This window comes from Suncus etruscus, chromosome 2 (assembly GCF_024139225.1).
Source record: "Suncus etruscus isolate mSunEtr1 chromosome 2, mSunEtr1.pri.cur, whole genome shotgun sequence".
Classification (NCBI taxonomy): Eukaryota; Metazoa; Chordata; class Mammalia; order Eulipotyphla; family Soricidae; genus Suncus; species Suncus etruscus.
Genome location: NC_064849.1, coordinates 134,658,583 through 134,681,318, shown reverse-complemented (window position 1 = coordinate 134,681,318; position 22,736 = coordinate 134,658,583). Strand labels below are relative to the sequence as shown.

The 22,736-nt window shown below is 35.1% G+C and overlaps 1 protein-coding gene across 1 annotated transcript in view; it reads left to right on the top strand.

The window, feature by feature from the left end:
* The window catches only part of AP3B1 (adaptor related protein complex 3 subunit beta 1), a 239,500-nt gene that overhangs the window by 61,363 nt on the left and 155,401 nt on the right, over positions 1-22,736 (top strand). Inside the window, exon 7 of the mRNA XM_049766041.1 lies at positions 9,750-9,932. Coding sequence (XP_049621998.1) covers positions 9,750-9,932 — 183 coding nt within the window. The remainder of the gene's footprint in view (positions 1-9,749; positions 9,933-22,736) is intronic.

Here is a 22,736-nt window from a genome sequence, read left to right as displayed (position 1 = left end):
ACCATATGCAATGCTGCGGACTAAGCCAGAGTTGAGCACATACAAGGCAAGTGCTTAAGCACTATGTGATCTTTCTGATCAGGAACTCTGGAATCTTATCTTTTAATCCAGATAATGATGTCATCTTTTTTAAACAAATAATTAAGTTTTTACATATGCATCATGATTTACAAAGCTTTAAATAAGACTTGTGGGCTTTCAGTGCTCTATTGCTAAATCTACCTTGAGTGCCAGCATTTCCTTCATCTTCAGTGACCTAATATTCTCTCCTTCTTCCTACCTCACCTCCTTAGCAAACAGGTTCTTTATTGGAGTTTGAGTCACGTGTCTATTATAGTGTTGACTTTTACGGTTTTGATGTCACAACTACCTCACTCTAAACCACTGAAATGTCAAGAGTATGGCATCTTTTGATGGAATTTTTTGACCTGTTCACATTTAGTGCTATTTTTAATATGAGAGACTTTAAATGAATATTTGTTTTTCTCATTTTGTTTCTTATTCTACTTTTTAAACATATTATTTGAATATATCTTATTGAATATTAATTTGCTTTATGACTTTTCATTATGAGTATTTTAATATCTTGTAAATGGAGATTGTACTTGGAGATTTCATTTCCAAGTCCTCTAGTGAATGCCTTTTAGACTCTAACATAACAGAAATCTTAATGTTATTTCTGTAATGGTTGTCAGACTGTAGAAGGTAAGCAGATATAGATGGACTCAATAAATGAAGACAGAGAAAAGAAATATATTTCTTGTTGTCTGCATGGCATATTTACTATCTACTGTACTTTTAGGACCCAGATATAAAATCAGTAGTATTGACAGCATGGTTAATTTGATTTTAGTAATAACAAAAGAATATATAGTTTTTTTCTATATGTAAGAAACTTGCTAAATATTATGTTGAGTAATAAGAGATACATGAAATAGATTGCTTATATTAGTATATCTTACCATTTCTGCTGGGTTATAGATTAGAAGAAATTTGTAACATGGCCTAGGTACATCTCTGTATACGATATGTACCATACCTTCTCAATTGCAGAGCACACAGATGATCACTGCAGTCTCTGGAATTAGGCATTATTGCATTTGTATTGAGCTTCTGCGCCTTAGTAGTGATGTTTTAAACTTCGAAAGTCAGTTTTCTAGTTTGTAGGGCTTATTGTTTTTAATTCATAAACTGAATGTTCTGGTTGAAAACACCTATTTTGTATGCAACTCTGTTCCTAATAACATTAACCCCCATTTATTATCTGGGGATTAATAAATATTCCAAATAAGGAATCATAAAAGAGATGTAAAGGACACAGTATCCTTATAAAATTGGAATGCCTTATCTTGGTTTTAGACCATTTCCTTTACCTTTGTTTTTTTTGCCAGAGTGGGTAATACTGCTCACCAAAGGGTGTTAAAATGGCCCCCGGTAGGGAACCTGGGGTGGGAGCATCGATAGCATCATGTGCAGTTAGGGAGGCACTTTCTAATATTTGCTTAAAGAAAGTAAATTTCTTGCGGGCACTGAGTAATTTTTCTGAAATGGGGGCAGCAAGCCATATATGTTTGGGAACTTCTGATTTACTTTTTGAGTACAGTAGAAAAAAATATTGAATGCTTGCTTATAGGTGGGGATTTGCTACTTCTGAACAATTATGGGAGTATTTTGTTCAATTTTTTTTTTTTGAGATAGTAGGTATTTACTGTTTATATGTTTTCCTATTCTTGTTGTGCTTTCCAAATAGTCTGTGTCATACATAGTGTTCAGAGTTAAATCTTTGGGGCATTTTTCTTGTATCATTTATGAGTAACTACAGTTCTCCACAGTGTTACATAGTCTGAGATTGTTTTTAAAAACTAAAGATGGGGTTGGAGCCAATGTACAGCATGGAGGGCACTTGCTTCACAGGCAGCCAGCCTGGGTTTGATCCCCAGGACCATATATGGCCCCTTGTGAACTGCCAAGAATAATCCCTGAGCACAGAGCCAGGTGTAAGCCCTGAGCACTGAAAGTTCTGGTCCCCAAACAAATAAAAATAAATAACATTTTTGGAGGGGGTTTTGGACCACACCAGCAGTGCGTAGGGATTACTCTTGACTCTGATTTAGGAATTATGCCTGAAATTCAGGATTATTCCTGGTGGACTCAGGGGATCAGATGGTCTGCTGAGAATTGAATTTGAGTTGGCCCCATGCAAGGCAAGCACCCTACCTGCTGTACAACTGCTCCTGCCCCTAAATAAATAATGTAAGATGTGCAGACCTGGAGAAAATAGTATAAAGGGCAAGGCACCTGCCTGCTATGCATGCAGTCAACTTAATTTGATCCCAAACACCAAATACATGGGCATTGCAAGGTGTAGTGCATATCCCCAATTAAAAATATTTCTTTACCAATTTTCTGTTTTTATAATGATTCAAATTATACTGATACCTCTGATTCCATTATATCTGCATGCAACTTTTTTTTAGTCTTAAATGTTTTGAGCTTCCTTCTGTAGTATTGGCTACCATTATCCATAATATAATTACCAATTTGTTCAGTCTTAGTATACCGAGAAAAATTCCGTTTTAGAATTTCCAGCAAATACCTCTGAGAGGATTAGTGATATGTTGACTTTTAGTTAAATTAATTATAGGTGTAGGGTTTAGCGTTGTAATTTTCTTCAGTCCTTTTTGACTTTATTTTAAATTGAAATACCTTTGTCTTTATATTATTGATTTTGTCATGTTGAAACATAAAAAAGTCTCCTTGATTCTTGCATGCTAATTTTACATTCTGCTTCTTGACCAAATTCTTTGATTGCTACATTGCTTTGTCATTCGTTTTCGATGGTAGTCTAGTAAATACATCATCTTAGCAAATATTTTCTTTTCCAGTTCCTCTGATTAATTTCTCTTGTGTAATTATACTGCATTATACACTATTCACAGTGCTCACTTATAGTGAAATGGTGGGCCTTGACCTAAGGGAAATGCTTGAAATGTCCGTGCAGGAAGTTAGATGCTGGCCCTGAGGATTTCCTCTTAAACTTTGAAATACAATGTTTTAGCATATGTTTCAGGATGTTTGATGTAGCTCTATATTTTTCTGGAACTCAATGAATCTTTTCTAAATAAAATTTTAGAACTTATTTATGCCAGTGTGGTAGCTTAAAATGTCAAGATTATAGTTTTAAATATCCTATGAAATTGTATTTCCTTCAGGGGTTTTAATTTTATGTGAATTGAATCCTTCTTAATCGCCACTGTCTCTGTGAATCTCTTAACTTCTTTCTGTAACTTATTTTTTATTCTCTTGCTTTTTAAATTTTTCTTGTGTTTCCTTAATGTTCTTTATTCAACTTTTAAGTTGTTTTCTTCTAAGGATATCCTTCAATTTTAATTATCCTGTCTAATTATTTTATTTCCTGATCTTAAGAAGCTGTTGCTTTATTTCTTCTTGGATTTATTTTCTTCAGTTTTGTTGTCTGTTTTAACATTTCTAATGTAAGCTTATTTTATGATCTTTAAATATTTCTTTGAGAAAAGTGAATTCACTTTGATGTGCTGTACTTTTGTCTCATCATTGATATTTTTAAATGGGTAATTTTTATCAGCCGAATTGCTTTGGTTTTATTTTTATTGTTTCAATTCTTCTTCTTTCTTTTTTTTTTTTTGCCTTTTGGGCCACACCCGGTGACGCTCAGGGTTTACTCCTGGCATGTGCTCAGAAATTGCTCCTGGCTTGGGGGATCATATGGGATGCCAGAGGATCAAACTGCTGTCCGTCCTAGGTTAGCATGTGCAAGGCAATGCCCTACTGTTTGCGCCACTGCTCCGGCCACTCTTATTTCAAATTTTATGTTTTTTCTTGTGCCTTCACATTCCTTTGAACAGCACTGGCATTTTTGCCTAAGATAGTTTTCAATATCCCTAGTATAAAACACTATAAAAGAATAGAAGAGTATTTTACTATGTATCTTTTTTAGAGGACAGCATCCACAGAAAGGAAATGTATGTCCTTAGATGATAATGTGATTTTTTTTTTTTGTTTTTAGTACTGTAGAATCCTGAATCCCCACCACTTTTTATCCCTTATAGTTTTGAGGAGTGCCTCTTTCTTACCACTTGCCCCACGAAACCTTCTTTTCTTTCCCAAATAGCATTATTAAATCTTTTGCCTGGTTGAAATCTCCCTTTTAATCAGTTCTGATCTGCCCTGAATCTTTTTCAGCATTTTCACTGTGTATTTCTTTTTTTTTTCCCCCTCCTCTCACTGTGTCTTTCTGCTGCTGATTTTACTACCATTTGACTATTCTGTCGATTATGTTCTGTCTCAGTTAACTATTCTGAGTTTTCTTTACATAGTTTTTTGTTCTTTATTTCTAGGTTTACCTTTTTCTGCTTTTCTATTTAGCATTTCTTAATTACTCCGGAATTTGCAGTTTGGGCATTTTTTTCTAAGTTGCCATAGTTCTTTATAAATTTTTTGCAACACACAGGAAAGATAGCCAAAAGATTTAAAAATATTTTTTATACTTAAATCATTTAGAGTTTGAAGATTCCTTGTTTTCTTTGCTATGTAAATTTAGTTTTAGACATAACTTTTTGTCTTATTTTTTCCTTTGGTATTAGTTTGGGAGATTCAGATTTACTCTGGCACCATTAAATTGTCTACTAAATATTGAATTTTGTTTTTAGAATGTTTCCTGATAATTTTTCCTTTGTGATATAGGAAGGTGAAAGTAATGGGATATTTATATAGATGTTATGGGTCTCAAAATCATTTTTATTTCTTGTCAAAAGTGCTAACTTAAAAAAAAAAAGACAACTGTGTTGCTTCTCTTCAAATTGATGTCAGCATTGACATTAAAATTTGTAAGAAGCCTAAATAACTTTTGTTTTAAGATTTCTCAATTAAGGGCCCGGAGAGATAGCACAGTGGCGTTTGCCTTGCAAGCAGCCGATCCAGGACCAAAGGTGGTTGGTTGGAATCCCGGTGTCCCATATGGTCCCCCGTGCCTGCCAGGAGCTATTTCTGAGCAGACAGCCAGGAGTAACCCCTGAGCACCGCCGGGTGTGGCCCAAAAACCAAAAACCAAAAAAAAAAAAAAAAAAAGATTTCTCAATTAAACAAGCCAGGACTTATTTATTTCTATATTCTGAAAAAGAACTTAGTTTCATCAGGACGACCTTCTCCTTCTCCGTCTCCATCTCCTTCTCCTTCTTCTCCTTCTCCTTCTCCTTCTCCTTCTCCTTCTCCTTCTCCTTCCTTCTCCTCCTCCTTCTCCTTTCTTCTTCTCCTCCTCCTCCTTCTCCTTCTCCTTCTCCTTCCTTCTCCTCCTCCTCCTTCTCCTTCCTTCCTTCTCCTCCCTTCTTTCTCCTCCTCCTCCTCCTCCTCTTCCTCCTCCTCCTCCTCTTCCTCCTTCTTCCTCTTCTTCTCATTACTTTCTGACAAATAGAAACTTGGGCACTGTTAGGCTATGTAGAACTTGATTTTTGAGAATGTTGATATTGATATTGTACTTTTTTTTTTGTCTCTTTAAAAAAGGAGACTTTTCCTTACAATGGAGTTCTTTTACAGTTAAAATTAGTTCTATAATTCTCATTTTAAGGAAAGGCAAATTTATAAACATACTAAAATATATTAGAATGTTTTCTCCCTTACTAGAAAAAGTCTAATATTGATCCTTTTTTTTTGAAAAAGTGAATTAATTTGGGGCTGGAAAGATAGTATATGCTGTTCACCCAGGTTTAATTTCCAGCAACCTAAATGATCCCCTGAATCATGCAAAGAAGGATCCCTGAGCAGAGTTAGGAGCAGTCCATGAGCCAAAAAAAAGTATGGCCAAAAAAAAGTAAAAGTAAGTTTGTATTTAAAAAAATATAGAATATAGAATATATGTAATATAAAAATAGTGTCTCAGTACTTGTTGGCTGAAAGTATCTAAATTTTGAAGGATTGAAACTCCAGTCAATGCTATGAAAAAGGGAACATTTATGTTCTGTCTCAGCTAACTATTCTGAGTTTTCTTTATATAGTTTTTAGTTCTTTATTTCTAGGTTTACCTTTTTCTGCTTTCTCTATTTAGCATTTCTTAAGCATTTTCTTTTCTTTTCTTTTCTTTTTTTTTTTTGGTTTTTGGGCCATACCCGGCGGTGCTCAGGGGTTACTTCTGGCTGTCTGCTCAGAAATAGCTCCTGGCAGGCATGTGGGACCATATGGGACACCGGGATTCAAACCAACCACCTTTGGTCCTGGATCGGCTGCTTGCAAGGCAAACACCGCTGTGCTATCTCCCCAGGCCCTTAAGCATTTTCTTAATGAAAATCTTTCTCTCAGGGTAGAAGAAACACTCAAGTAGGGACCACTCCTGATGCTACCTGCAAACTGAACCTGCAGTTCAGGGCTTATACATGAAGATCAGGAACCACCAGGGTCACTTTACTCAGGGTTATACCTAGTGATACTGGGGCCTCCTGACCATATCTGCTGATACCAAGAAAGCCAAAAGGGTGCTGGGAACCAAAATGGGTCTGATGCCCACAAAACATATGCCTTAATTTCTGTACATTCGCCCCAGCCCCACACCTTTTCTAATGTTCATCTAAAAGTTTTAGACTGACTTTTACCCCCTCCTCCTTTGGTAAAATGTAGAAATTCTCATTTTTTAAGCAGTTTAAACGTCAGAGATGGCAATTCTCTTGTCATTCGAATTTCTCCAAAGTAGGCTATTATTTATTTCTGTTCCTTTAGGTTCATTTGAAGGAAGTCCTTTTGATAGCAGTTAACATTCTAGAAGAATACCATTTATTAGGAAAATTGTAAGGACTGTGCCTGAAGAAAAACTTGAGTTGTTTTGATGAGAACATTTTCTCCCTTAAATTTAGTTACAGAAAGATGTTAATGAGTATGTGGTAGTTGCTAGCTAAAAATCTGGAGGCAAGACACCATTTCATAAGTTATTGATTTAATGTTGATAAAAGTGTCAGTGTTATGGGCAAAAAAAAATAAAAAACATATCTCAGAGTTTGTGCAGATGTTTTATTGTGATAGATCTATTATCCAGCTATTAGAAGATAAATGACTGATCTTTCCCATTTTCCATGCCTCAAGAAAATTGAAATAAGAAGGGGAATATCATTTGGGCTGTATGATTAGGGCAGGTTGGATGGCCATTAATTTGAGAAAAGAAAATCTTGGCAGCATTGGCCAACTTACACCATATTATCAATCAAACGTTGATGCACTTCTTGTGATGACCCAGCACTCTCAGGGTTTTGCAACGTTAATTAGAATTCATGACAAAATAGATGCAAGGAAACGTTTTGTACCCTTCATAATTTTATAGAAAATTTATTGTTATTAGAGGAACCATTTGCTTAGTGTGATTTTTTTCATTACCAGCTTGTCAACTAGCATAGATAATCTGGAGAAAATATGAACTCCATAGATGGGGTGTCACTTTTGTTGATGGTTCATGTAGTTTACCTTGGAGCACAACTAATGGCTGAAGTTCATAGCAACAGCACAGAAAAACGTGGCAACCCAGGGAAGATAAATGAACCATGTTTATTGCTTTAATATAAAAAATACATAAATGGAAAACTGCATTTGAATTTGATGAGCTCATTGCTAGTTTTGTTGGAGTGATTTATTTTTCCCCTTATATAAAAAGCTACTATTGACACAGTGAGATAGAAATTAACTGTCTGTTTTTCAGAAACCAATATTTTTGGTTTTAAAATGAGTAGATCATTTTATTTTAGCTCTGGAAGTTTTATAGAATATTGAACATTTAATAGGCCAAAATTATTAATTATTTTGGCAATATTTAGCTGTAGGTTTAGATTGTTAAAATTGTAGGTTTATATTGTTAGATTGTTAAAATCTTACAATGAAATACCAAAATGGTTAGTTTTATTTTGTGAAGGTACTGTTTCTCTAATTCTTCCTAATTATTTCTGTTTCTTTAAATCTTATTTGTAATGAACTAACTCTCCCTTCATTTTACTTATTGCTAATACTTGGGAATTATTTTGTTTTGATAGCTCTTGGTTTATGAATTTAAACCATATGGTAATTGATTTTACTTTGAATTGTTTGGTATCTATATACATTTGAAAAGGAGAATCTAGGTTTAGGCAAAAGAGCTTGCTTTTATATATAGTTCTTAAATGGAAATCTAATTGAATTGTGTTAATTTCATGGTTTATTTTATTACATGTTATACTCTTTTTGTTCTAATATGCTTTACCAATTTATGTCTTACATCAATATAATATTATATTTATACATCTTATCATAGTTATTTTCCTAGATATTAAGAACTTTTATAATTTGATTTTAGTTGTTTTAAGGGATTTTTAGTTTAGTATTTAAAAAATATAGCAATACAATTTCTGAAGAATGATTCTTATAGAAGACATCAAAATATGGACTTGAAAGTAAATGAACTTCCTTTTCATATCAATAGCAAGTATAAAATTATACATATAATACATTTTTGTTTAGTTCACACAAATAATCAATTCTTTGCTTTTTCGATTGAGATGCTTACATGCTGGGACCAGCAGGCACCAGTACATGGGCAGGCCTGGAGTCAATAAATGCGGCTTCACGTTTATACTGATTGGTAATTCATAAAATCCCCACAGGACTAGAAACTTGCTTAGCATAATAGCAAGTCTATATTCTGAGCTGTTTTCTTTCAATTGTATTGTTGGTTGCATATTAATAAACTAAATGTCAGCCAAGTAGAGGGACAAACACTAAAAGTGTGAATATCATGGTAGCTAATATCTTTCAAAAAAGTACCATTGCACTAAGTTATATTTTTAATTTAATTGCTTATTTTATGCCATTGGGGAAATTTTATATCTAAAATGAAGATCCCTTGTGCTCAGAAAGAGAATGATAATTTATTTCTTCAAAACTGTATTATTTTGTTGGCTAACTGCACACATCAATATATAGATATTTGTGTATAATATATTCTGTTTAGCTTGTACCTTTATGCCAAAAAACTTAATCTCATCACTTTGTAAAAGCTTTACGGTTTCAAAAGCTCCATTTATGGTTTATTAATTGATCCTGAAGAAAGATGCTTTTTGTTGATAATATATTATTTCCAACTTATGCATATTGTTATATATGTTATAATTTGTGAATTTTAAGCTATTTTTTTGGTAAATTGTATTAGTAAATTGTAAGTAGATATAAATTGTGAAAATTTGAAGGCATTTTTATACTGAAATGACTGTCTCACATGTTTTATGATAACCTCTGTGAAATTATCCTTATTTTAAACTGACAAGATGGGATTTTTGTTGCTCTATTCTTTTTTTAAACATTAATGCATACTAGATAATAAATATTTACAATTTATCTTCTAAAATTGTTTGATATTTTTAAAGAATTAAATAAGTTAATATATTTAATTCACATACAAGCAATTTATTGAAATTAACCTAAAAAATTCAGGATTTCTAACGCGTTCAGTACTTATGTTTACTGATTACTGCATAGGGATATTTTTTGGGGGGGCAAGTTACAGAATAAAAATATTCTTTCAGGGGTGGCACTATTAAAATTTATTATAACATAAGCAATAATTTTATTAATTAGATGGTTGACTACCTTAAAATATTAGTTCTCACAACACTAATTACACCTGTATAATGCCTGAGTAAGATGTGTGTGGGGGGGAGGTGGGGAGTGACACAACATTAAAAATGAGTTTCTATGTATTTCTTTTCTAGCTGGTTGCTGGTAGTGTTGTGATGGCCTTTGAAGAAGTCTGCCCAGACAGAATAGATCTGATTCACAAGAATTATCGCAAGTTATGTAATTTGTTGATTGATGTGGAAGAATGGGGGCAGATTGTCATTATCCACATGCTAACTCGCTATGCTCGAACGCAGTTTGTCACTCCTTGGAAAGAGGTAAGTGTTGAGTAATCTTGCATTTACATAGCATACCAAGAAATGGATGAACTTTTAAAACCATGCAAACTAAATGAGTTGTAAACTGTAGAAATCTGTACATTTCAGAAGGGCTCATTTTTTTCTTGTATTCTTTTGGAAGTAGGAAGCCAGTTCAATGATAATTATTCATACGTTTTGATTGATATGTATTTAGTGGGATGGTATGTAGATTGTGGAGTATATCCTGGCAAGAAACTCTTGTTGATTGCAGCAACATATAAATTCCATGCTTGCAAAGGCATTGATAAATTATGAATTTTTTGTTTGTTATTGGTTATTTATTTTTTTAATCTTTGAGTCTCAGCTGTTTCATGGATTCCTTAATAAAAGCAGTTTATGTGATTCTACCCCACATAAATATATACCCCAAATAATTTCTCACCTTTATAGATAAATATTACTTCTGAATGACCTTTTCTTAGATTAACGTTTTTAAAATATATATTCCCTTCAGTTACTTAAGTTAATTAGGAGGAATTTAGTAAAGTTAATAAATAAGCCTTTAAAAGTATAATTGTTTTCTTTGTACAGGGTAACCTTAGAAACATATTATTCTTTTCATTATATTGAAAATCTATAATATTTTATTTCAGTGTTTGTTTATTTAAGATTTAAATACATTTTTATAGCTTTTAAAACTCATTAAACATAAACAGCACTAATTTTGATCTTTGATAATTATTTTTTTTGTTTTGTTTTGTTTTGTTTTTTGTTTTTCGGCCACACCCGTTTGATGCTCAGGGGTTACTCCTGGCTAAGAGCTCAGAAATTGCCCCTGGCTTGGGGGGACCATATGGGACACCGGGGAATCGAACCGCAGTCCTTCCTTGGCTAGCGCTTGCAAGGCAGAAACCTTACCTCTAGCGCCACCTCACTGGCCCTGATAATTATTTTTTAAAACAGTATGGTACATTATTTAAAGAAAACCTGTTGTGAGGTCAGAGAGATAGTATACTGTGTAAGGCATGCAGCTGACCCAGGTTTGATCCTGGTACCACATACGATCCTCAGGCACCTCCAGTAATAATCCCTGAACACAGAGCAAGGAGTAAGCCCTAAAAAATACCAGGTCTGGACTCCCCAAACCAAAACAAACAATAAAAAGCAAAATAATGAAAAAAAAAAAGAAACTAGTTATGCAAAAAGTTAAAAACCAAAATTTCTCAATTGTTAGTAGTTTGTATACAAATTTATGATCAGGCCCTAGTATTTAGTTTATCTCACTTCTTAAAATTAGAAGATGAGAGAAACATATAAAGTATTCATTTATGACTTTAGATGACCTGTCACTTTCAGATATTTAAGAAATTTAAGTGTTTTAAATAAATGTATTTTCTGTTCTTATAATATTTTTTATTATTAAGAAGAGTTATTTTTAATATAGCTTTGTTTATAATACTATGCAATATCCACTTCTTTTTTGGGGGGTGCATACCTGTTGACGCTCAAAGGTTACTCCTGGCTGTGTGCTCAGAAATCGCTCCTGGCTCGGGACTATATGGGATGCTGGGCTATCAAACCCATGTCCGTCCTGGGTCAGCCGCGTACAGGGCAAACAAATGCCCTACTTCTGTGCTGTCACTCCGGCCCCCAATATTTACTTCTTAATTGAATATAAAATATTACATAGATCATACTGCTTACAGACCAAGTGCATTTTGAATAATCCTTATAAAAAAGTATTCTCTTCCAAAGGGCTCTTAAACAGAAAGAATTTTCTATAGATTGATACTTTATTTTATAATGTTAATTTTACTTAGCAAGGTCAACTTTTGCTGGTACTTTTATTTAATTAAGCAATACGTCCAATTGCATGTCTTTACATTTATGTATATTCTAACTTTGAAAAAATTTTTTTTACTCTTTTGATTTTGCTTCATTTCAGTCTGTTTTTCTTAGAGTATTACTCAGGTATGTGTGAAGTAGGTAATTTATCTAACTACTGTCATAATTTAAAATGTTTAATTGTAATTTCCTGTTACCATCAAATCATTTTCACTAGCTGTGTGCAAGTGAGCCTTTCCTTTGTCACTGTGAAGAGATTGGAGTTAAAATATGTATACTGGATTCTCGGGGCCTGGAGAGATAGCACAGTGGCGTTTGCCTGGCAAGCAGCCGATCCAGGACCAAAGGTGGTTGGTTCGAATCCCGGTGTCCCATATGGTCCCCCGTGCCTGCCAGGAGCTGTTTCTGAGCAGATAGCCAGGAGTAACCCCTGAGCAATGCCAGGTGTGGCCCAAAAACCAAAAACCAAAAAAAAAAAAAATGTATATTGGATTTTCTCTCTCTGTGTCTACGCACATTGGACTTTATATATTTTGGATTTCAAATCCAATGTATAAAATATATGTTGGACTATTCATATATAATATTTATATTCACCTCTCAGGGCCTGTGACCTGGCACAGCTTCATCTCCTTAATATTGCTTGGTAACCTTGTTGGCCTGTAATCCCACTGGAAAGCCGCACACCCCAGGAGTACATATGCTGTTTTAAATCTATATTCTAAATATGTAATGGCCAGAGGTGTGGCCGAGTAGTAGAATATAGGACTTAGCATATGTGAGGCCCTGGGCTTGTTTTATATGTGTATATATAACAGACTTGAAAATCACTTTTTATAGCTTATTCTTTTATTTGTGTTTCTTGAATTTTTATTTCTTTTTAGATAAAATTCAGTTTTCTTTTCTTTTTGGTTTTTGAGTCATCCCCTAGCAGTGCTAAGGGGACTATGTGCAGTACTGTAATTTGAATCCTGACCTAAAGCTTCCATTCAGTTTTCTCCTGTTGAGCTATCTCTCTCCAGTCCTAAACTTATTTTGTAAAGGCTATTTGCAAAGTAATCATGTATATTAATTCTTTTGACAGATAATTTGAAAAATTGCCAATTAATCAATTCTTTGAGTTTTACATATTAACTCTGCAAACATTGATTGTAATAACCATGAGATTAAGCCTGATCTCCATCCTTGGTGCACTGGTGCCACTTGTTTGCAATCTGACCTTGACATTATTTTAAATTGTGTAGTTAGTAGATTAATTCACTGGTTTTCCTGTATGCAGCTCGGCTCTCCAGATAGTATAATACTGCCACAGGAATAAGCAAGGGAAGGTAGTAGTATCACTGAGCAGCTCTCTGGACCCTTGCTGCTCTTCCAGCCAGGATCTCTTTCATCTGCCTTTCATATGCAGCTTTGCATGTGATTTCCTGTGAGAAAGATTTCTTGGCTTCAGCAAACAAGTACCACTTAAATGGCAGCTTTATAAGGGGCTAGTTAACTATAATCATATGTAGTTTTTAAAAATTGACATATCAAGTACATGGCAAAATAAAAGCCCACTTATAACTCTAGATTCACAACTATTTGGTTTCCATTCTTGTGATCATAATTTTACTTTGAAAAATACATTTTATTTTATTTATTAATTTAGCTATTATGTGACTCCTAAATAATTGCCATAACAGGCAGTGTATCTGTGTGCCCTTTTTTGACTATAATAACAAAAATTTATTACATATTACACGTTAACAAAGAATAATCAAAACATAAAATTAATATGGTTTTAAGTTTTGATAACACAAAAGAAAATCCAATATTTAAGCATAAACAAGAGTAAGACTTGTACTACTTGTACTTACACAAACTTTTGCCAAAGATTCATCTATCAATAATTTTTAAAATCATGGTTCTATAATTAAATTAAAAAATATATAATATGATTGAATTTTTTAAAAATTATTTAAAGAAAATGCATCACGTAGTTGACATAACTGATCATAATACTTGTTTTAAGATGACAGAAAGCAAAATTATTAAAGAATAGAAACAAGGGGCCGGGCGGTGGCGCTGGAGGTAAGGTGCCTGCCTTACAAGCGCTAGCCAAGGAACGGACAGCGGTTCGATCCCCCGGCGTCCCATATGGTTCCCCCAAGCCAGGGGCGATTTCTGAGCACATAGCCAGGAGTAACCCCTGAGCGTCAAACGGGTGTGGCCCAAAAACCAAAAAAAAAAAAAAAAAAAAAAAAAAAAAAAAAAAAAAAAAGAATAGAAACAAAACAGAAAATACTAAAACAATAAATGGAAAAAAGAAAGAAGAAAAAGTTCATTTGAGAGTTTTCATTTACTGCATGTAGCATGTAGAAGTAAGGGATTGCCAAAGCTGTCAGACATTTGATACAAATACATGTTTTCTTTCTTTCTTTCTTTTTTGTATTTTTTGGGTCATTGGTGGGCTCAGAGGTTACTCCTGGTTCTGTGTTCAGAAATCACTCCTGCAGGGACCATATGGGATACTGGGGATTGAACCCGGGTTAGCCGCGTTAAGGCAGATGCCCTACACAGTGTGCTGTCATTCCCGCCCCATCAACTACACTTTTTAAAATTAAGGATCAAGTGGCTTATCACCCAGGGGTCTCAAACTCGTGGCCCGCAGGCCTCAAACGGCCCTCCATACAACATTTTGTGGCCCTGCCCTAGAGGAATCTTTTTTTTTTTCGTTTTGTTTTGTTTTAGTTGTTTGGGTCACATCCCCCAATGTTCAAGGCTTACTTTGCACTCAAGGATCACCCCGACTTTGCCTCCTGCGGCCCCCAGGTAAATTGAGTTTGAGACCCCTGATTGTGCTCCCTCTTTCAGGTAGCCCTGCTCAGCCTTCCTCCATTGCTTTTTTGAGTTTCTTTTACTCAGATTCTGTTGGAAGTCACCGGGCAACAGTCACTTTTAATCTGGGAGACTTTTTTGGCAGATACTTAAATTTGTAGTTATTTTTTAAGACTTACATGTGATAATTTTTTTGTTTGTTTTGTTTCTTTTATTTTGGGGCCACTCTTGTTACTCAGGTTATTACTTCTGGTTATTACTTAGAGGGCTATGTGGTACCACAGATCTAACCCAGCCAGGTACATACAAAGCATGTGCCCTTGCTCTTTCAGCCATCCCTTCTGCCCCACAGGATATCATATTATTGAGATTCCAGTCATAGGACTGGAAAAATGTAGGCATTGTTTAACATTTTGTTTTATTTTTAATTTTGATATTTTAAAAATTTGATAAAGAAATTTAGACATGGAATAAAGGACAAAGTGGATCTCCATCAGAGTCAGTGCTGGCTTGTTGCCATTATTTTTATCCATTATCATCAGCACTTTTTTGTTTGTTTGTTTGTTTGTTTTTGGTTCACACCTGGCAGTACTCAGGAGTTACTCCTGGCTCTACACTCAGAAATCGCTCCTGACAGGCTCAGGGGACCATTTGGGATGCCAGGATTTGAACCACTGACCTTCTGCATGTAAAGCAAACACCTTACCTCCATGCTGTCTCTCCGGCCCCTATCACTTTTGTGTGTGTGTGTGTGTGTGTGTGTGTGTTTTCCCCCATAGAATTTGAACTAGAGAATACTCAGGTGGTAAAGTCTTGTATGCTGCCACTTTGGTTGAGTCCCTGGTTACATCCCTGGCACCATGTACCATATTTTTCGTGCCATAAGATGAACTTTTTTTCCCCAAAAGATGCATCTTACGGAGCGAATGCCGCCTGGAGCTGAAGCCTGAGTGCAGGGGAGGAGAGCATCTAAAATCTATGTGTGTTTTATGGTCAAGTGCATTTTATAGAGCGAAAAATATGGTGCCTTTTCCTGAACATAGAGCCAGGAGTATACATATATTTTGCATGCTTGGAGGCCAGGTTCCATCCCCCAAGGTGGTGAGACTGATCCTTTGAGGACTGTCAGGTGCCCACAAAATAAAAAGCTGAAAAGTGGAAACAAATATAAATAGTAATGCGAGTGCCTAGGTCAACAGTCTTCCTGTTATATTTTATTGCTTCTTGATTTTACTTCTTGATTTTATTCTTTTATTTATTTTTTGTTTGTGTTTTGGATTATACCTGCTCTGCTCAGGGATTACTCCTGGCAGTGCTCATGTAACCATATGGATGCTGAGGATTGAAATTGGGTCGACTGCTTACAAAGCAAGTGCCTAACTTACTGTACATTTACTCTGGCCTTATCTCTTGACTTTTAAATTAAAGGAAGTTTTTGCTTACCTGATAAACTTTTATATGTTTACTCATTGTGTTCCAGTCAAAACTAATTTTGAAGCCTCCAGATCCATAGTGCTTAGCCACTACAATTAGCTAATAGCCATAATTAAATTTGCTTTTCAAAGAGAAAAATAGTGCTTCTCAATGACTTTTGTAAGACATTTATTTGTGTTTATATAGCTTGAAGGGTAGTAAAATTGTTTTGTGTCTTTTTTTTTTGAGGAGTTGAAATAATAGAAAACTTTTTCAGCTGAACTGATGGACATGCTTTTGTCAATAAATTCTTAAATGAACACATCATATACAAACAAGCTTCTTCAGGAGCAGAAGAGATTTTTAATTTAGTTTATTTACATCATTATAGATCAGTATTTAGGCTGTTTATATGTAAATGTATGATTTGAGGAACAATTAACTGTTGACAAAGTAGATTGCAGTCATATCAATTGCAGCACATTTTCCATAATTTTTCTAACTGACATCTTTGATGATAAATAGTGGATGCCAAGTCAAAGCAGATTATACAGTGCACTAGGAATTCATGGGGCTGTCAGGGAGAAGACCGATTGACTTTAAATTTACATATTAATGAGAAGATTTGTTAAGAGGGTGCTTGACTATAGAAAATAACAGCGTATTTATAGGGCACGACATTTTATAAATAAAGCTGATGCAGGAAAATGGAAATTAAACCTTTTAGGTTAATAAATTCAAGACACTAGCTAAAATGCATATTTGCATTTTTATTTTCTTAAATTTACCTTACTCCTTGCTGTCCATGTGAATCTGTTTTATAAATGTATATATGTATAGATACATATACTACTTGATATGTAGGTCAATTTTGTATAATTTTCAAGGTATAAATTTGCTTAGATATTTTCTTTGTGTCATTTTAACCCAATTGCAGGAGTATACTTGAAAGTATCAGTGTAAATTTGCCAACTAAAGTTGCTTTGTAGAAATAATAGATTTTAAAATTAATAGTATAAACACCAAATAGATAGTATAAATACCAATTTTTTAAAAAAATAACCTTTACTCATGAATTGAAATAAAACTGACAGTGGAACTTGACATGAATGTTTTTGATTTTATGAATCTAGCTTTGTAGGTATATATTGTTTTTTGGGTTACATCTGGTTGTGCTCAGGGGTTTACTCCTGAGTCATTTCATTGCTTAGGGATTATTCCTGTTGGTCCTCAGGCGACATATGTGGTACTGGGGATTTGAACAGGGATTGGCTGGATGCAAGGCAGTATCTTAACTCCTGTACTATCTCTGTCCCCTAATTTAGCTCTTTAAAGTTGAACTTTTAAGAAAGTTTTGTGGGGGCTGGAGTTATGGCACAGCCATAGGGTGCTTGCCTTGTAGGTGGTTGACCCAGAAACTGACCTCAGTTTTATTCCCGGTATCCCATATGGTCCCCCAAGCCAGGAGCGATTTTTGAGTGCATAGCCAGGAGTCATCAGGTGTGGCATCAAAATCCCCCCCCAAAAGTTTTGTGAGAATTATTGAAATATTTTACTTCAGTCATTAGGAGTTTAAATATGTACTTGCCCATAGGTATTTATGAATATGAATCTAAAACGTCTATTGGCAGAATGTTTGCCATTTTGAAATTCACAGTGATTTATTTAATTGCTTTTCTCAGTATATCTTTCAGAGATAAAACTTTATGTAGATGTAAAAAGTTCCAAGTTTAGAATTTCTTTAAAGTGCTCTTAAGTTTCCTTTTTTTTTTTTTTAGGAATACAGCATCCATATAAGACCCTTGATTAGTAATTTATAAAAAGTACAAAGGATTGTATTTTGGGAAAGTGCTTCAAAAATTGTATTTTCAGGTACTATCTTAAGGATTTAAGTGTTCAATACTTGTTTGTTCTTTGTAGTATTGGGTATTGAACACAGGACCTCACACATAAACAAAGCAGGTGTACAACTGATGAACTATGCCCAGGGCCTTTGAGATATTTACTGAGATTTTTTTAAAAAACAAATTAATTTTCTCTTAAAATAAACTTTGTATTTTGTTTTGCTAATAGGTTGTATTTTTTAAAGTCTGCTTTGGTAAGGCTATAAAAAGAAACATTTACCGTATTTTCCGGTGTATAAGACGACTTTTTTTAATATAATTTTAATTTTGATCATAGTGGCTAGAATAATGTTGACAATAATATTTTAGGTACATATTTACATAAAATCAGGCGGGATTCCCATCACCAATTTGTCCTCCCTACACCTCCGTTTTTGTCCTACCTCCCATATCCTCTTCCCTCACCCCCGGGGCTGCTAGAATATGTGGTTTCCTCTGTACCTAGCCTACTACTTAATAGTCTTGCACCTGTTTGGTCTTGGTGCCTCCCTTATTTCCCCCTTTAACTGGGAGGCAGGACTAGTTAGTTCGAGTTACGTGGTTTTGTTTGAAGAAGAGAAAAGTAATAAACTGGGGTAAAAGTCTAATACGCCGAAAATGGGCGGAATCCTTCTAGAGGCTCTCATTATCGGTTTGAGAGACGAAGGAGAAAAAGAAGGTGAAACACTTCACCAGTACAAAAAGAAGTGTCAAATATCCAGTGAGGACTCCAACAATAATGATAAGCACCACCAAAAAAAAAAAGCCATGGTCTTGAGATAAGAAACATGGCAGAGCACATAAAGAAAGAAAAGAAAAGAAGAGAAAAAAAAAAGTTTAAATGGGGGCAACAATTTCAATAACCACACCAAAACAAAGAAATCGACCAAAAATAGATAGGTAAATAAAAATAATAGTAATAATAAGTGAAGATAAAAAATAATATATAAAAAAAAACAATGTTTTGTGCTTTTTGCCTTTTTTTTTTCCTCCTGCCTTGGCACAGTAAATATTGGGGTCATTTGAAAAGGAATTCAGTTGGCCTAAGAGATATGGGGTTTCTCCACCCTTGGAGTATATTGTCATGGGATGAACTATAGACTTTGTTCAGGATCATTTACTCTCCTGGTGGTGCTTTCGTGGTGTTTGGAAGACTTCTGCTCCGTCCTGGGTGATAAAATCAGACCTCTGTATCTAGAGATCTCAGTATCTGCACAGGTCCAGGAGTGGGACTTATGATGAAGTCCTTCTTTGTGGTTCTAGAAGTTTTGTTCCCTCAGTGTCATTTTAATCCATCTTCTGTGGTTGGTGGTCTTGGTCTTTGCACTGAACCTAGGATGGTAAGATGACTTTTGAAACAAAAAATAGTCAACCGAAAATCGGGGTTGTCTTATACTCCGAGAATATCCCGAAAAATGTTTCAATATGCCGCTAAACGAAAATTGTCTGATTATTGCCACAAAACGAATGTTCCAACTCGATCCAGCACCAATCACTGCAAGGCTGCTCGGATCACCTCTCTAACTCAGCCAATTCAAGCAGGCTTTTTATGCATGCAAATTAGACAATGTTCTGGACCCGAATCTACACTGTCAAAAGCCTGCTCCGATTGGCCAGAGTCAGAGAGGAAGTCTATTACAGAATAACCTTTGAACCTTTGCTTGTAGTGATTGGCTCACTGTGGTACATACAGTTGTAGCACAGGAACATTCTGTCTGATACAGCGAATATAGGCCTAAACCTATGTTTTAACTGCAAAATTAGGGGGGTCGTCTTATACACCCAGCCGGCAAATACGGTAAAAAAAGAGTGAGGCACAGTTGGGTGTTTGCCTTCCATGCAGCCGACCTGGGATGGACCTGGATTGGATTTGCAGCATCCCTTATGGTCCCCTGAGCCTTCCAGGAACAATTTCTGAGCACAGAATCAGGAATAACCTCTGAGAACTACCAGGTGTGGCCTAAAAACCAAAAATAAAATAAAATAAAATGGAAGTGGGAGCAGAGAGATAGCGTGGAGGTAGGGCATTTGCCTTGCATGCAGAAGAATGATGGTTCAAATCCAGGCATCCCATATGGTCCCCTGAGCCTGCCAGGAGCAATTTCTGAATGTAGAGCCAGGAGTAACACCGGAGCACTGCTGGTGTGACCCAAAAACCAAAAAAGAAAAAAAAATAAACAAAATAAACTGGTAGAATCTAAAGGTAGCATCTTTACAATGCAAATAAAAAAGTTTTTGGTAAAGTTTATAGACAACTTTTGACAATTTGTTATAGTTTTAAAATTTGTTTTTAGCTTTTATTTAAATACAGACAACTATTAAAATATTGGGGCTAAAATTACATTTGATATTGTAAAGGAACTTGAATTTGATATTTTTAATTCATGAACTGTAACAAACTACTGAAGTGTTACTATGACTCCTTTTATCAAGATTTATTTTTGAGGAAATTGCCCTATTCTAGTTTTCTTGTTTTGAAGGGGCACATTTTCCAGAATCCTTTTAAGTAGTTTGGCCAAAATACTAATTTATCAGTGGTTTTGTGAGCTAGGACTTAAACATAACAAAATTAAGAAAGTAGTGGAGTATTGTAAGTACTTTACTGATGATGCAATAATTTTACCCATGACAAGTAAACAGCTAACAGTAGAGGCCAGACTGAAAGCACAGTGTATAGATAAAGCCTTTGCGTTGCATGTAGCTGACCCAGATTCCATATGCAGCATTTTTTAAAATTATTTTTTGGGTTACCCCTGGTGGTGCTCAGGGGTTGCTCCTGGCTCTTTGCTCAGAAATTGTCCCTGGCAGTCACAGGGATATGGGATGCCAGGATTCGATTCAACATTGGGCCTCAGTTGGCAGCTTGCAAGGCAAATACCCTACTGCTGTGCTATCTCACCGGCGCCCACACTCAGCATCTTATATAGTTCCCTGAATCCAACAAGAGTTACTCCTGAACACTGCTGAGTAAGGCCACAAACCAAACCACACCACACCACACCACAGCAAACTAAACCAAGCATGTTAACAGTAGTATAATCATGTTACCTACACTAACAAAATTCTTTTTAAATTCTTTTAAATAAGGGAAAACCCCTTATTTAAAAAGAAAGTGTTTCAGTAGCATATTCAGAGATGTTTAGTGTCATTTTCACACTTCATTAATAACTTTACATTGGACTCTTAGATCAATATTTCCTTGTGTATTATGAATTTGAAATGTCTTTCTATTTATAGTGGACATCTTGGCTGGATATAATAATTGAAACTTCCTTATATCTTTAGAGTTTATAGTTACAGAATTTTCTTTTTTTCTAGTATCTTGATTATTTTGGTAATTTAAAACTTTAAAACTTCGATTTTTAGAAAGGTTCTAATTTTGTATTTCATTAAGATTTCCAGTTTCATATCTTTTTTAAAGGAATTTAAATAAAAATTTTTATTAGTTTTTTAATTTGTTAATGTAATTACCTCATTTACTAATTTTGTTATTAGTAACTTAGTGCATTTGTTTTTTCTATATTTCAAAGATATAGACATCAATACATGTTATTTCTAAATACTTCAGAATTGTATTATTAGAGCCAAATATTTGTTTATAATTCTTTGTCTTGCTTAGGTATAACTTTGATGTGATACAATGAACAAATCTTAGGATTTTGATACTTGGGTAATATTTATAAATTTACAGTATAGGGCTGGAGTGATAGCACAGCGAATGGAGCATTTGCGTTGCATGCGACCCACCTGGGTTCAACCCAGCATCCCATATGGTTCCCCACGCCTGGCAGGAGTAACTTCTGAGTGCAGAGCCAAGAGTAATCCACGAGTGCCACTGTGTGTGGCTCCAAAACCAACCAACCAACAAATACATAAATTTATAATTTATTATGATATGGATTGTTGCATGATTCTTCTGTTGCATTCTTTTATTGCAAGATTCTTGATGCTATTCACTGAGATTGCTAGCACTCTGCTAAGAAAGTATGTAGCTCACAAAGTATAAGTACAGTTACGGATCATTGCTTGTTGAGAACTAGATTTCGTTAATTTGTTGTAGAATTTCACACAAGAATTTCATTTTAATATTTTTCATAAATCTTTACTCAGTATTTATAATATTAACTTATGTTGTTAGTAGTTTATTAACTTTTAAATGAATAGTAATATCCCACTCTACCCATTCCTCTATTGGTGAATACCTGGACTATTTGCAGGTTGGGACCTTTGGGGAATAAATAGGCCATGAACATTCTTGTACAAGTCTTCGTGGATATGTTTCTGGGGACCATATATGGTATTGGGGATCAGGCTGATATCAATTTCATGCAAGGCAAGTGCCTTATCTCTCTGGCTTTTCCTTCATAATTCATTTGTCAATACTTAGGTATAGAATTGATGGTTGATAGATGTATTTTATTTTCATAAGAGCTTGCTTACCAGTCATGTTTCTCAGAGTGGTTCTATTTTTATATTAATTTGCTTGGGTTGCCATAAGATACCAAAGATTAGGTGGTTAAATAGTATTTAATTTTGGGGTTAAGAGTCTTAAGGTTTTTGGAAAGTTTGGTTTCTTCTGATATCTTCTTCTTTTTTTTTTTTTTTTTGTTTTGTTTTGTTTTTCGGGCCTCACCCGTTTGATGCTCAGGGGTTACTCCTGGCTAAGCGCTCAGAAATTGCCCCTGGCTTGGGCGGACCATATGGGACACGGGGGGGGGGGGGGGGGGGGGGGGGGGAGGGGGGGGTGTCGAACCGTGGTCATGATCTTTCCTTGGCTAGCACTTGCAAGGCAGACACCTTACCTCTAGCGCCACCTCGCCGGCCCCTGTCTTCTTGTTTCTTGCGTGATCTTTCCCCTGGTGCC